The sequence below is a fragment of the Camponotus floridanus genome, unplaced genomic scaffold, assembly GCF_003227725.1.
Source record: "Camponotus floridanus strain SB8 unplaced genomic scaffold, Cflo_v7.5 scaffold27, whole genome shotgun sequence".
Taxonomy (NCBI): Eukaryota; Metazoa; Arthropoda; class Insecta; order Hymenoptera; family Formicidae; genus Camponotus; species Camponotus floridanus.
Genome location: NW_020229403.1, coordinates 873,659 through 888,768, shown reverse-complemented (window position 1 = coordinate 888,768; position 15,110 = coordinate 873,659). Strand labels below are relative to the sequence as shown.

Here is a 15,110-nt window from a genome sequence, read left to right as displayed (position 1 = left end):
CGATTATATTCCTTAGTTTTATAATTAACTATAAAAAAATGAGATAGCTTACTTTTCGTCTATCAGCAATACGTTCGGACATCTTGTTAGCTTCTATGATGGCTCTTAATAGACCTTCACCCTCTCCTCGAAGGGCAGGACCTAAACATTCTGGTCTTCTGATTAGCAGACGGATTATCAAGTTTGCATTCTCCTCCACACTTTCACCTAATATGTTAAAGAAAGAAATCATATTTAATTTATTATTCTTAATAAATGTTTAATATAAATACTATCTCAATGATTTTTTAAGAACTCATATATTTTATATATTTCGAGATGTAGAAACGAAATCTTTAAAATATATGTCGCTCTCGTTCTCGCGTATAATTATATTTAAATATAATAATACACATACTAATGTGTTATTCTGTATCATTACTTTATTAATTTTAAAGCAGACAATTTATAAAATTTATAAAATTTATTTTTATAAGCAATAAAATCTTTTTTTGTCTAATTAATTCTCTTATCATTAAAAATAAATATAAAGTGTTAGAATAGAAACATTACAACATATTCATTTATTATTATATATTTTAGGGAAGAGTGAACAGTAAAGCTAGAATAATAAATTCTTTATCTTTCCCTAAATATTAATAAAAGATGCACAATAATTTATTATATAATATTACGTATCAAACTTTAATACTTATAGGGATATTATTTGATTGAAAAATATTAAATTATTATTTTTCTAACAGAAAATTTATATATAAAATTTATTATTATATTTTATAAGTTAAAAATGATGCAGCAAATTATATTTACTAATTACAATTATTATTAAAAATAAGACGAGAGCAATAATTCAATTTTTACGCTTCAATACAAAAAGTATGTGAGTTTTAAAAAATCCGGTGAGATGATTTTTATACTGCACATTTATCTTATTTTTATAAAGAATTAAATGATGAAATTTACCATTGACCCATACACAGAATCTCAAGAAATCAAGGTAACGTTCACCTTCCACAGGATCCCAACCCAAGTCGGGATAGCCTTTTTCCACTAATTCTGAATTAGATTGCAGGCCGCACCGTGATAAATAAATAGCGATCTTTTCTAGATAATGTTCTCTTAAAGCCAGAGCTAACTCGGTATTTTCCATTAACGATGAATAAGCTACATCCAAAGGCGTCGATCCTCGTAGTGAAGGTCTAGCCAATAAGATATTGCTATTTTCTAGCAGGAAATCAAAATGATCGAACATGGCTTTCTGATTTTGTCTGGATGTACGACAGAAATAACACAAAAATCTGCAGCAGGCTACGACCATCTCGTGAGAGGTATCCTTTTCTTTCGATGTCGGTTCTCCCTCAGTTGCTTGAGCCTGAGTTTGAGCATCGGATTGAGCCTGAGCACGTCTTCCCAAAGTATTCATCATGATAGCCATTACATTTTCGTGAATTCTCAGCACTCTGATGAGATCAGGATGCTGGAAAAACGTGTGATTATTCACCAACTTCCACAATCGCTCTCGTACTAAAGCTTCTTCTTCTTGAGACATTTGCACCGGCAACAAGGCGCGAATCTGACTTAAGCCGACCCACATCAGCGCAACATCGTCCTTGGTTTTGTTGTTAACAACGTAAGTTTTCTCCAAAGCTCTGATTAATTCGCCGACTGTATCGTATTGTCTGACTAATAAGCTAAACATTTCTCGCACAAGTTTCGGCGTCTCGATTTGTGATTCTTCGGCCCAACTCACAATAGTTGATATCAACACTTTTCGAAACACCTCTGAAAAAAAAATATATACATATAAATTTTTATTAATATATTTTCTGATACTTCTTTGTAAAAATTATGAGGCATAAAATCAATCAAAGAGTTTACCTTCGGGAGTCTTTTTCACAGGTTCAGGTTCAGGTTTAGGTTCTTCCTCGAGCTCTTTGACGGCATTGATGAAGTTGAAGAGACGTTTCATGGCACCAGGTTTTTGAACTTCCTCGGCTGGTTCATCGGCAGCATTGGCTGCTTCTTGAAGAGCATTCAAAGACACATAGGACATCAATTCACTGTGAAATTCATTCATCTTTCCAATGAGCTCCTCGCCACAAGGCCAATTTTCCGGATCCTCCTCATCTAAATTCTTGAAGCTCAAAATGGCATTCATCTGTTCGCGCGGAGGACATCTATATTCCCTGGTCTTCTTGGCAGCGACAGCTGATGGTAAATCCGATTGCTTGATATCGATGTAACGTCGTAACTGATCGGTCTGCAATTCTCCGACGAAGTCATAGGCGAAGGAAATAATAGATTCGACACGATGACGTAACTGAATATCGTTCAAATGATGAAGCAGATAGCACATTTGTAGTTTCGCTCCCTCGGCCATTTTCATATGTAACAAGCCTTTCTTATGTTCATCTTTACCTTCTACAACAGTTTAAGAATGTTATATCAAATTATGTTTCTCATCTATTAATATTTAATAGTTGAACGTTACTTTTTTAATCGGCTTGCCTTTATCGAAAGTCGGGTCCCAAGTCTCGGGATTTATCATGATGAGCAGCTTGATTACATCCTCGTTCCTCAACATGCCTACTAAGAGTAATCTATCTACCAGCTTCAGAAGAGGTCTGTAATATCAAAATTATATCAAATAACGATCTACGATTAATGAAACTGCCGCAAGCGATAAGCAGATTAAAATTCCTGTTTAAAAGAGAAGTAAACAAATTTGCATGGTTTGTTTTCGGCTTTAGATATGTCCCTGCTCCGATAATATTGACGAAGAATATTCAGCAAGAAGAGTAACAGTTGCAGCAGTTGTAGCGCAGAGCGGCCAAACTTTTTATCTTACATACAAAAAGAGATTCTCGTTGCTGCCTCCGATCGGATCTCGGTTGTGCACTTGATTAACTTCGACAGCCTGGTTAAGCGCCATCATCACGTAATCTCGCACGACATCAAGTGGAAAATACGGGCTGTATAAGTTCTTTATGTTCTCAATTGCTTGATCACTAGAAGGAACATTCCTTGATGGCGATTGATTAGTAGGGGTTTCACATCTATTCGGAAAAAAGTTTTACTTACCTGATCTCTGTCATTTTCATTTGTGGTCGAATGGATTCGGTCTCCAAATATCTGAGACTATGCCTCATCTCGGAATTTTCATATAAATCCTTCAGTTCTTGACCTATACAATAGACAAGCAATTGTAACGAACATAAATATATATCTTGACAGAAAAAATACAAAATTACTTAATTAAATTTTTAATTAACGAGGTCAAGAATACGGATGAGTTTTCAAAATATTTACCAAGCGGAATTATATATTCGTTTTTGCCCACTTCCATCGTTGTCGCATGTGATTCGAGATGCAAGGCGATAAGTAAATCGTAAAATCCTTGTCGCAGGGGTCCGGACATATATTCGGCTCGTATCGCGTATAATAATTGTTTCTGATCCACATGTTGACACAAAACATGCGCCGCTCGGTAATTAGATTGATAGCACAGGGCTGCATACAACGTCAATGTATGCGCGTGGAAACTATGCAAGAGAAAAAAAGAGAAATGATTAAATAATAAATTATTTTATCACGTTAAAAAAAAAGAATTATTCTCAAATTTTTTTACTTTGTAAATTTTTTGTCAAAGTTTTACCTGAGCAGCTTATCCATTTCGATAAGCTCCAGAATATCGATGCATCTGTCCTCTTCAGGTATATGAAGAGCCAGCATCGAGATAGCGTCTTCGCATAGCATCGACCAGCCTCTGATGTCGGATAGTTTTAGGGCGTGTACTTGAAGTGACTGATTCGGCACTCTGGCCCATTGGTGAGGTTTCAAGCATTGCACTTTCAATCTAGGCGGGAATTGCGGTATCACGTGTCGTTCGGAATTTTGCAACACTGCGGCCGAGAGCGGAAGTGTCGTTGAGGTCCTGCCGAGCTCGATCTGCAGGATCTCTTTGCTGGTAGCCTCGACGAAGATCGCCGGGAACAGCTTCGTGTCCGGTTCCATCTTGAACTTGTGACTCGTTTCCTTGCCTTCGCAGGTGAAGGATACCCAGCCTGTGGCGATATCAACGAAACACCCGACGAACATACCCTGAGATGCACCCTTGCCAGATGCATCCTGTGTGACTTCGTTGTATAATTCGTCCGCTCGAACCATGTAACAGCTTTGTCTGTCGACTCTACGATAATTTTAATATCACTTTTTAGTCAATTTTCTATATCTTTTTTTTGTTTCTTTTGAAATAAAACAATAAAAATATTGAATCTTTTAATTGTTTCTTTCAAAATAAAACAATAAAAATATTGAACAATATTGAACAACAAAAAAATATTGAAACGTACTGGTCTACGAGACGGTCGTAGTCGTCCATGATGGCAACGGAAGCTTTTCTTACGCGAGATAAATTGAAGTCTTTTGTATGCAGATGATACTGCGAAGTAACCCAGCCAATGTAAACGTGAGTTGGATCCTGGCCAGGAAATATCCTAACGCCGTAAAAATACTCATTCATTAATTTCATGCATTCAGCATCGAAGATTTCATTGCCGATCGCTTCGACGCCGCTTCCGGTTAACACAGACATTGTCTTGGGAACGCTACGGTCCGGGATTTGAGGCGGTACGACTTTCAAGTCCGTCTACGAGAAGATATTTTACAAAATTTTATAATTCTTAACAATTTAAAAATTTACATACATGTGTAAATTTTAAAAACATTTTTTTTTACATTTTCATAAACTTAATCTACATTAAAACGTTTTTAAATATTTTTATTCTGATAGCAATAATGCAATATGTATGTGTACTCACAGTTGAAACACGAATTTGAGGAGTTTTGGCACTTTTACTTCCGAGTGTTCTCGTACTTTTATCAGAGATATCCGAGCGAACTTGCGGCTCAGGTGTTTTCGATTTTGCATCCGGAGATTTTGCTTTGCGCGAGAAGAACCTGCATACGACAAAAATCAATTATTAAACAAAAAATTAATAATTACATCCAAATAATTATTGAGATACTAAAAACATCAAATATTTTTTTAATAGTAATTTTACATTTTATTAAAACGCCGAAAAAAGTATTTCAACTTACGGTACGTCCTCCATCTCTTTGCTAAGCTTGCTAACAAAGTCAAGTACCGAAGTCAATTTGTTTTTTACAACATCTGTTAAAGGCAATAATTGTTAATAATTCATGCTTACCGAAAAGGTGATCGACCACGTTTCTTCTTCTCGTCCTTTACGTCACCATTCATCTCGCCATATCCATTCATTTCAGCATCGCTAACCGCATTTTCTAGATTACGCGATCCATAAAGAGAACCTTTCCTGGGCGGCCTGGCAGGTTTGCCTCTTTGCATAGGAAGCGGCGATTCCTTCAGCATCTCATCTGCCTCGGCTGCATCCTCTGAGTAATTTCTCTGCAGGCCTATTCAACATATACACACACATATATATATATAAATTTCCCTTTAAAATTATTTAATTTAATTAAAATATATATAATTAAATATATTTTAATCAAAATAAATAATTTTATCTACGTAAATTTCCCCTTAAAATTGTGCAACAGCAAATAAAAATTTATCTTTTTGTATTGTCAACATAATTAATTTATCTGCTAACAAAACTTATATTTCAAATTAATAACTTTAGATCATTACCTTTGATATCGCTCATACTGAAGCCAGATTTCATGATTTGCTCCAAATGAGCCGACGGTGCAGCTTGTTGTCCTTGTTCGATTTGCTCGGCTAAAAGTTTATTCTGTCGCATTTTGATCTCCTGCCATCTTCGTAATTTCTCACCCTCCGTTATGAAATTGGATTGGCAAATTACAGGTAGCGATAATCTGAGGAATTCCCAGTTAGCCTTTTCCATTGTCTCGAATGTATTATGAGAGATTTTTAGACACGGTGGTGTATCAGATCCAGCTGGTATTCTAGCCACGTCGATTCGCGTATCAGCCATATCATCGGTATTCTCGAATATAGGCTGATCTTTCGTATACCAATATGTGACTAGACGATTCATGTTTCTATGATATAAGAATGAGCATTTATAAACTTGGATATCAACACATGGATATGAACATTGATTTTCTATTATTTTTCATATATATTCCGAGAAAATACGTGATAAATTAATATTACTTACACACAGAATGGTTCGTAACCCTCTTGTAAACCGCATGTAGTGAAAAATTTTAGAGTATTCACATCTTGACCGAATGTTAATTTTGCCTTTTGGCCGACGCCAAGAGTGAACGCAGGCACGAAAGATTCGCCTTGTACATCGGCGAAAGAAGTTTCGCCACCGAGTGCATCCATCAGCAATTCTCCATTCAAGGAGAAGCCTAAGTAATTCGTAAATTTATATTATGATGCACTTGTATCAACTATTGAAAAAAGTCGAAACGGATAGACAAAAAAACATTACGTAGGAAAATATAATATAGAAAAATATTTAAATTAAATTATTAACAAACAATTCTATTTACTCAATCTTGTTAAAATGTCAATGTTCGTTTCGACTTATTGAAAAACAACATAAATTCAATGCCAAGCAATTAAACAATAAATAATCATTATAACGATTTATAAATGCCAAATGTGACATTTAAGTAAAACACGAATTTACAGTTTCACCAAATAAAAAAATTTTAAGACTAATTTTTTAGACTAAGAATACTTACAAAATTTGTTACATACATATTATGGCAAAGCAGGTGCTACAATGGATCATGTGAATCAAATCCAACAAAAATTCTTACTTTTATCTATTTAGCTAATATCTTTTGTCTTTGCACGGAAAGTTAGACAGAGATATTATAATATTCCTTTATATATATTCGAAGAAGAGATTATTTTTATATTCACACGATCCACACGTTAACATAAATTCAGACAGAATATGCATGCAAACGTTACTTGAAAGGAGTGAAATGAAATCCACAAAAATATACGTAATATTATTACACATAGACGATGCACTATAGATAATATCTATCTCACGATAAAAAAAAAGATAAAATATAAATATCTAGCCGAGATAAAAAAAAATAAAAATTATAACATTTTTATATAAGGAAAACATACATATCCATTTAATCTGGGACATTTTCTTCGATATTTTGTCTTCAATATTGATTCAATATGTGTGACGTTTTGCAAAAATTTTCATTATATTGTTATTGTATTTGGAAATTTTTATTTAGAATGCACGTGATATGATTGATATAATATTTGGGGTCACACCCTGGTGTTAATGATTAGTAAATGTGAGTTATGGAAGCACTGTTGTGTTTCGCTGACAGTATAAACACTGAGAATACTGGATACCGGAAAAGACATTGGGCCAGATATGATTTTCGATCGATCGAGAGCGTGATATTATTAATAATGATAGAAACCAGGATTATCTCTGGTTTTGCTGTTAACTCCAACGTGTTAAAATGACAATATAGCGAGATGAAATATTTTCTGTGCAAAAAATGCATGATTACTCCTTTTGTTTGTCGCAATGGAGTTTTCATTTTATGAAAGCTTAAGCGAAGTAAAAGCTCTCCTCTCCGAAATGCGCGGCACGAAATTTTGCTTGAAATGTTTGGATATTGAATAATTCTAAAATCGTAATATATAACAGATTATAATATAGTCGTGTGTGTTCTGCATTAAATATTATTTTACTTTTGTATGCTGATAGGTAAAATTGTCCATTTTATTTTTACATTATATACATATATATTCTACACATATAATATTTATATATAATCAGGATCTAATCAGTCAATATTAAAAATAAAATCATTATGCAATACAAATAATTATGCAAAGAACTAGTGTTGAAAATCACAATGTCTGTATCCAGTAATCCAGTCTATTACTAGAGATCAAATTATATATATATATATAGCTTGAAATGGCAGCTGAAGCGTTCGCTTAAAAATTCCGTCTTACTAATCGTTCTGTCAATTAGATCCAGGAAAACACCGACAACGTCTCCGATCTGCCATTGTTTGCCGAAAGTTTCGGCCGTGCCCGAGTATACTTTTTCCTCCTTTAAAATAAAATGTTCACCAGTTCAACATTTCCGCTCGTGAAGATCGGGACAAACCAGATGTAAACGAGATGTTTTATTTTGCGCGTAGTGGATCTAGAATACCTTGTATATATTTGTATATATTTATATGTTTTTTTATCGCTATACGCATCTCGTCGTGTAGGTTCGTGCGAAAAATTTTGGCATAGTGCAAAGTTAAAGAGAGATATCGCGAGGAAATTTCATGGATTCCCTCAACATCGAAAAAAGTTCAAGCCACACCTCGCCGAATGAAATTACACCAGCGATTAACATTCGTCTTGGGACAAGGATGCAAGATATATAAAACCAAGTCAACATGAAAGAAACATATAGAGCGAGACAAAGACAATAGTAGTGACGAGAAAACTCAGGAACAAAAAAGAAATATGTGTACGGGGCCTTTAAAGATCGGCTAATTTGGAAGATGGGACTCTTACTGATCGTTCGGTCTGCCACGTCAATGAAACATCCAACTATGTCTCCCACTTGATATCTGTGACCAAATGACTCGTGGGTGCCAGCGTGTACTTTAGTCACCTGACATTCATGTTCTTATGGATTATTCATGTTTCATAGATCACGAGCGAGAGCCGCGCAACGCTTATGTTAATATTACATTCGCCTTGTAACAAGATGCTACTATTGCATACAACGCTGCTCAATATTTTTATTCGTTAAAGAGAAGTTTAACACGAGCTTTAAAATTCTCACCTTTCGTGGCTATAATAACTCAAATATTAAAGTATAAAACATTATCACTACGGTATAATAACTAATATAACAGCATATAATAAATTACTGATATAATTTTGCATTTCAAAATGATTGAATGCAAAAATATTTTCAATATTATTTTCAATATTATTTTAGTAAAAAGTCTTCAATATCGTTTATTTATTACTTGTAATTCGAAATAGAATTTTATAAAAATATGATTATCACTTTTTAAATTATCCGCTAAAAAAATCGTTTCACAAATTTCATTGAATATAATGTTATTCTAATTGTTTAATTATAAAAAGTGAAAAACGATACTTACGTTGTAACCATCGAATGCCCAAGTATTTTCGTCACTGCCAAGCATATTTCCAGGTGTGCAATCGGCTTTTGCCCAACCAACGCGCATCGGCCCGGCTGTGAGAACTTCAAACTCGAAATACCATTTTCCGTTGCTAACCGCGTAATGTTTCTCGACCCTGTAAGTCCTGAAGGATTGTTGACGTAATTTGCTGGCCTCCAAAAGTAATGCTACAAATATAAAAAAAACAAATAGATCAATAATTAATACTAGAATTTCAAAAAATATGTTCAAAAAATCAGATTGATTTAATAAATGTACAACTTGATTTATAATATATATATATATATATATATATATATTGATTTAATAAATACACATACTTCATTTTTTAATTTAACATACAACTCATTCTCTTTACAATTCAAAAGTTTAAAACAATTATAAAATGTAGAAAAGGTATAATCGCTAGTCGAATAATCAAAGGATTATTGAAAAAATTATATTCGACCAAACTAGCCAGAAATTTCCTTTATTTAATACGACGTTTCGACCATATGGTTGTGGTCCTTATCAAGTATATACGATGAAATATAATAATCAGGAGGCAAACATAGCGCTTGTAAAAACCATCACGAGTCACAAATAAAAAACGTTATATAATTAAATTCAAAAAACGAGAGAGACTGATGCGTCCATGTGAGACTTCGTCGAAAAACTAAACAAGTTTAGTTTTTCGACGAAGTCTCACATGGACGCATCAGTCTCTCTCGTTTTTTGAATTTAATTATATAACGTTTTTTATTTGTGACTCGTGATGGTTTTTACAAGCGCTATGTTTGCCTCCTGATTATTATATTTCATCGTATATACTTGATAAGGACCACAACCATATGGTCGAAACGTCGTATTAAATAAAGGAAATTTCAGGCTAGTTTGGTCGAATATAATTTTTTCAATAATCCTACAATTATAAAATAATATATTTATTTAATTAATAAATCTATTTAAAAAATTAAATAATATATTTATAAAATAATATATTTATTTATTTAATTGTATATTACAACATTATATACGTATAAAAAAATATATGATTAATTATTATATATTATATAATTAATATCATTGTCTTAACCCATTTAGACCTGAATTTTTTCTGTAATGTAAAACATTATTGAATTAATTTTTATTGATGCTAAGGGTCTAAAATGACAAGATATATATATATATTTTTTTTTTCGAGATATATATATTTTTTTTCCACCGAGAGATCGCAGGGAAACTAATTCTAAAAAATAACTATTTCAAATGATTTTAAAGTTTTTGTGCATAATTGTGCACATAGGGACTGAATAATTTTGTGAATAATTGTGCACATGCACTGAATGGATTAATAATATTTTATTGACTATATATTTTAAAAGTATATAATATTGAAATTGGTATAAAATTATTTTATAAGAGTGCAAAAATAAGAATGTGCATATTTAACAAAAATTAAAAATCTCACCTTCATGCTGTTCTCCGGTGGGTGGATCAAGCATGTATCCATAGACTAATAAAGTCCTGACAGTTTCACTGGCTGTATCCCGATTGGCTTTCTTGATAGCTTCATCGACTTTCAGATATGGTACCAAGTGAGGACTTCTTCTCATCTCCGAGTCTTCGTTTAAGCCGTACGTCCATCCTTGACTAATTCTTTCTTTCGCCCAGAGATTATGCGTATTTTCCGCAAGTTGATCAACAAGTTCTTCCATCTTGGGGGTCAACGTGATTGCTGACAGGTCAAGTGGTGCCGGTTTATATCCGCTGCTTTGCAGAAACGGTTCGTTTGGCAACCTTAAGGTCTTGATTCGAGACGGTGGCTTATCCATTGTGATGTAATAACCCAGAGCCAAGATAGTCTTCAGGGTCTGCACAGCCAGCTGAGTATCGTAGCGCTTTTCTGCGGCCGGCAGTCGTTCGAATTGAACTATGCAAGGATGTATTTTCCTTAAGTCGTCCCTGACCTCGCCATAAATCCAACCGGCCTCGATTTTATTCATCGCCCACATCTCGTGGATATTTTCTGCAAGTTTATCTCTGATCTGCTCGACGTAAGCGGGCAAGTTGACCATGGATGTGTCAACTGGAGCCGGAACGAAGGCAGTGTCGTCCTCGACCAACCATGGACCTGCTAGAACCACTTTGTTCATGTTACCGAAATAAAAGCACGGATCTAAGGACAGGATTTGCTGCGGCAATAGACTCTCCACTAACGGCGAGAATTCCTCCATCGGCTGGAACTTTAATCGGCCGTGATCGCCACCCAGTAGAAACCTGCAGGAAAGTTTAGACGAGCAGCTAATGGCGGGGAAAAACATGCCGTCTAAATTGAAGTTACGGAAGGAGCCCATGATACGATTGCCATTGAAAGTGAACGTTATCACCGGCACTGTTAAATCTAAAGCGCAGCCGATTACATCGCTCTTCCTGATATAAGGTTCCGTGGCGTCTTGAACGACCTGCGTTTTCCTGCCACCGGTCCATAAATAAGCGCCGTCAAATCCGAACGAATATAAATCATCGCCAACGCCGTTTCCACCCCATTTTTCGCCACCACCAGGATACGGCATGTAACTATTTGCGAAAAAAATGACACTTATATTACTGGTGACCTTCTCGATATCGACAAATTTGATTCAGAAATATGAATATGAATACTATATAATTTATTTAATATAGCATATTTAATATGCTATATTTATTAATAATATATTTTGACATTCTAAACATAAATAGATATCTGAAAATTGATTAATTTACCCAGCAGTATTTGCCCATCCGATTCTCAAGTGCGGCATCATATGCGTCGTCTGTTCAATATGATCCACAGTTACTTCGAAATACCATTTTTGATAAAGAGCCGAACCCTCCACTCTGCCAACGAATATATTCGGTCTAACACTGGCCACATGATCCACCAGTTGTGTCTGAAGAAGCAGATTCTTTCCAGGCAATAAAAAGTCGCAAATATTGTTCTGCGAAGAACGCACTGCAACGCCATTACCAACGCATAGTGAGCATAAAACATCCAAAACCTTCGGATCTCTGCCGTGTTTCTCTAGTAAAGAAATAATTACTTTTATGTGTTCGTCCTGAAAAAAATATTTATAAATCAGTATTAAAAAATTCACAAATAAAATAAATTTATTTAACATAAGTTTATATTACAAGTTTAATTTATTCTATAAAACTTTTACTTTTTACAAGAAATTATTTATTCACATTATTAGTCTTTAAATAATCTATATCATAAATATTGACACGATACCCTCATCATGTTTAAAACTTCTGGCGAATCAATCAGGACACAATGAAGTACATCCAACATTCCAGTTCCTTCGCTGGAAGCCTGTGAACCCAGTCGGCTGAACAACCAATTGAGACGATTGCTATTAGCAAACTGGGCGCAGTTGGTATGATTACCCTTGATAATAGCCGCCAGTAATTGGTAAAGATATCCAGATATTTGATCCCAGGCTTGGCCGCTCTCATCACCGGAAAGAGCAACGAGAAAACCTTGTGAAGTAATCACGTTAATTTTATCGATAGCTTCGAGAATTAAATTCAGTATGCCTTCCTCTTGAAAGAGATCCTGACGATTTCTAAGAGCTCGGAATTTGTTCTGTTTCTCTTCGTGTTCTGAGGAAATTTATCATTAATGATGTAAAACGTTTTAAAGAAACATTTTTAAAAAGTATATTTTCTTACCCATATCATCCTCGGGTTGAGCAAAATAATTGATCAAGTCTTCAAGACACATTACCATCTCATTAAGATTTACGTTTTGAAAAAACATGGATGCTCGTCTGTTCACTTGCAGTGTTTCTAGGCCTCTAAAACATGTTCGATATTTTTAATAAGATTTTTTATGTATGCTCGACATATATATATTTTAATTTTTTGAAATAATTTTAATATAAATTATATATTTATCTCTCTTTTCTATATTTTTAAAAATATTTTTAATTCTGAAAACTCACGTGATAAATTGAGTAAATACGCTGCTGCACTTTCTGATGACGCGGGCAGTACGAGATTCTTCTTCTTGAGATCTAGAGAAATCTAAACCATCATCCATTTTACCTTCTTCGTGGAGTACTGCTTGCTTTTCTTCGACTTTTCCGACTCCCTTTTTTTTCGTCTCATATGACTAAAAGAATATCACAATCGTAAAAATCACGAAAATTTATCACAATTTTTATGAAATGCTTAAATATATTTTACAGAAATCGAAAAATCTATTAATTAATTACATTAATCGGATTATCTTAAAGTTGTTTATATTCTATATTGTACTTAACAATTTATTTTTTTATTTACCTTATAAGATACCCAGAGGCACGTGGTGGCATGTTGCATAATAACAGTAGAGTCACCGTATTTAATGATCGGCAATCCGATGACTTCCAGATCTTTGTCCTCAAGAACAATCTTCTGATCATCCTTCTCCTGCCGCAAACAAAATGTCGAGGTTTCGATCGTCGCCTCATTCCTTCGGAAAAAAAATAATCGTAGATTTAGGAAACATCGTCGTCAGCCTATAAGAATTGCCATGACCCTTGAACTTTTTCTAAAAATAAGTATTAACCTATCGACCAGATAGAGCTCGTTGTTCTCCTTCACACCGAGATAACGTCCGGTCGTCAAGTGTCTGATCCTCATAGGATGTAACCAATTAATAAAGCCACCTGCCCATTTTGTCCTGGCGAGCTCTAGTCTCCATAGTGATCTCGCTTGACTCATTACACTACCGCCTTCATAGATTACGAGACTATAAAATGATAAAACATTTGTAAATAATTTTTCACTTTTATCCTCTTTTTTTATTTTCAAGAAACAATAATTATTATCATTTTTTTTACGAGATTTTACTTTTGTGATTATATAAGACAATTATAATTTTATATTTATATTTAATTTTATTATTTTATAATTTTTATCATATCTGATTAATTAATTATTTAAATTATATATATATATATATATATATATATATATATATATATTATTTGATTAGTCTTATTGAGTTATAAACATAATGTATGTTTACTTTTGACTAGGTGCTGGACTCCAAGTCGATGGAATCGTCAAACACTCGTCACCACCATGAAAGAACCGTAACACATCACCTCCAAATACAAAACCAACATATTTCATTCTGCTAATACCAGTACCGTAAGGTTGTACGGACCAATGAGTTACATGAAAAGATGCATTAACCACCGATAAATCGTTTTCTTTCGTCGTATGCTGAAACAAAGAAAAAGATATTTATTAAAATATATTTATTAATGTATTAAAATATATTTTTTTATTTCCATATCAAATTATCTTCAAGAGAAAGAAGTGATATATGTATTAGTATTTGTTTAATAATTAATATTATATCCCATTTTATTTTTATTTCTATTTATTTTATTTCATTTTATTATACTTTATAATAAATATTAAACTTACCAAATAGCGCTCGGTAGCGACAGATACCAAAATAAGATCGTCACCCACACGCACTTTCTCACCCTCGGATCTCTGCTTGGAAGCAGGGTGTACAGTCCACCAACACGCTTCACCTGCATAAATAAAACTTAATGAAGTTCAAAACGAAGTATAATATTCAATTTATGTTTACTGATCTACGATAAATTTGCTAATGCAACTTTAAACTTTAACTTTAATTTGATTTTGTTGAAAGTTATAATTGCATTTGTAATTATTTAACGAAGCAATGCGTCATATATATCCAAGAATAGAAAGGAATAACATTACAATAAAATAATTCAATATTTATTAAAAATTAAATTAATAATTAAAGCGATAGTATTGCACCAACCGTGCGAATGTTGTTGTAAACCGACATCGAAGGCTAGTTTATCATTCGATGAACTTGTAGATAGACACGCCAGATACTGCAATACATGAACACAGATATTTATACATTAAAAATTAACATGTAT

At 33.7% G+C, this 15,110-nt stretch overlaps 1 protein-coding gene across 14 annotated transcripts in view; it reads right to left on the bottom strand.

Moving 5' to 3' along the window:
* LOC105252243 (ryanodine receptor) overlaps positions 1-15,110 on the bottom strand; it is a 41,437-nt gene that overhangs the window by 14,665 nt on the left and 11,662 nt on the right. For 6 of the 14 annotated variants that reach the window (XM_025409581.1, XM_025409575.1, XM_025409576.1 and 3 more), the window contains 26 exons: positions 14,987-15,062; positions 14,614-14,726; positions 14,207-14,406; positions 13,745-13,927; positions 13,477-13,648; positions 13,137-13,306; positions 12,865-12,989; positions 12,425-12,795; positions 11,917-12,248; positions 10,622-11,730; positions 9,130-9,338; positions 8,528-8,627; positions 6,165-6,363; positions 5,672-6,045; positions 5,211-5,436; positions 5,101-5,130; positions 4,821-4,959; positions 4,353-4,648; positions 3,656-4,189; positions 3,310-3,542; positions 3,082-3,184; positions 2,853-3,023; positions 2,509-2,624; positions 1,879-2,421; positions 964-1,782; positions 53-207 (listed from right to left, as the gene is read on the bottom strand). In XM_025409581.1, the coding sequence (XP_025265366.1) occupies positions 53-207; positions 964-1,782; positions 1,879-2,421; positions 2,509-2,624; positions 2,853-3,023; positions 3,082-3,184; positions 3,310-3,542; positions 3,656-4,189; positions 4,353-4,648; positions 4,821-4,959; positions 5,101-5,130; positions 5,211-5,436; positions 5,672-6,045; positions 6,165-6,363; positions 8,528-8,627; positions 9,130-9,338; positions 10,622-11,730; positions 11,917-12,248; positions 12,425-12,795; positions 12,865-12,989; positions 13,137-13,306; positions 13,477-13,648; positions 13,745-13,927; positions 14,207-14,406; positions 14,614-14,726; positions 14,987-15,062 (7,098 nt within the window). Of the gene's footprint in view, positions 1-52; positions 208-963; positions 1,783-1,878; positions 2,422-2,508; positions 2,625-2,852; positions 3,024-3,081; positions 3,185-3,309; positions 3,543-3,655; positions 4,190-4,352; positions 4,649-4,820; positions 4,960-5,100; positions 5,131-5,210; positions 5,437-5,671; positions 6,046-6,164; positions 6,364-7,966; positions 8,067-8,527; positions 8,628-9,129; positions 9,339-10,621; positions 11,731-11,916; positions 12,249-12,424; positions 12,796-12,864; positions 12,990-13,136; positions 13,307-13,476; positions 13,649-13,744; positions 13,928-14,206; positions 14,407-14,613; positions 14,727-14,986; positions 15,063-15,110 lie in introns of all 14 variants that reach the window. The other 8 variants (XM_025409578.1, XM_025409579.1, XM_025409588.1 and 5 more) reach the window with 3 other exon arrangements.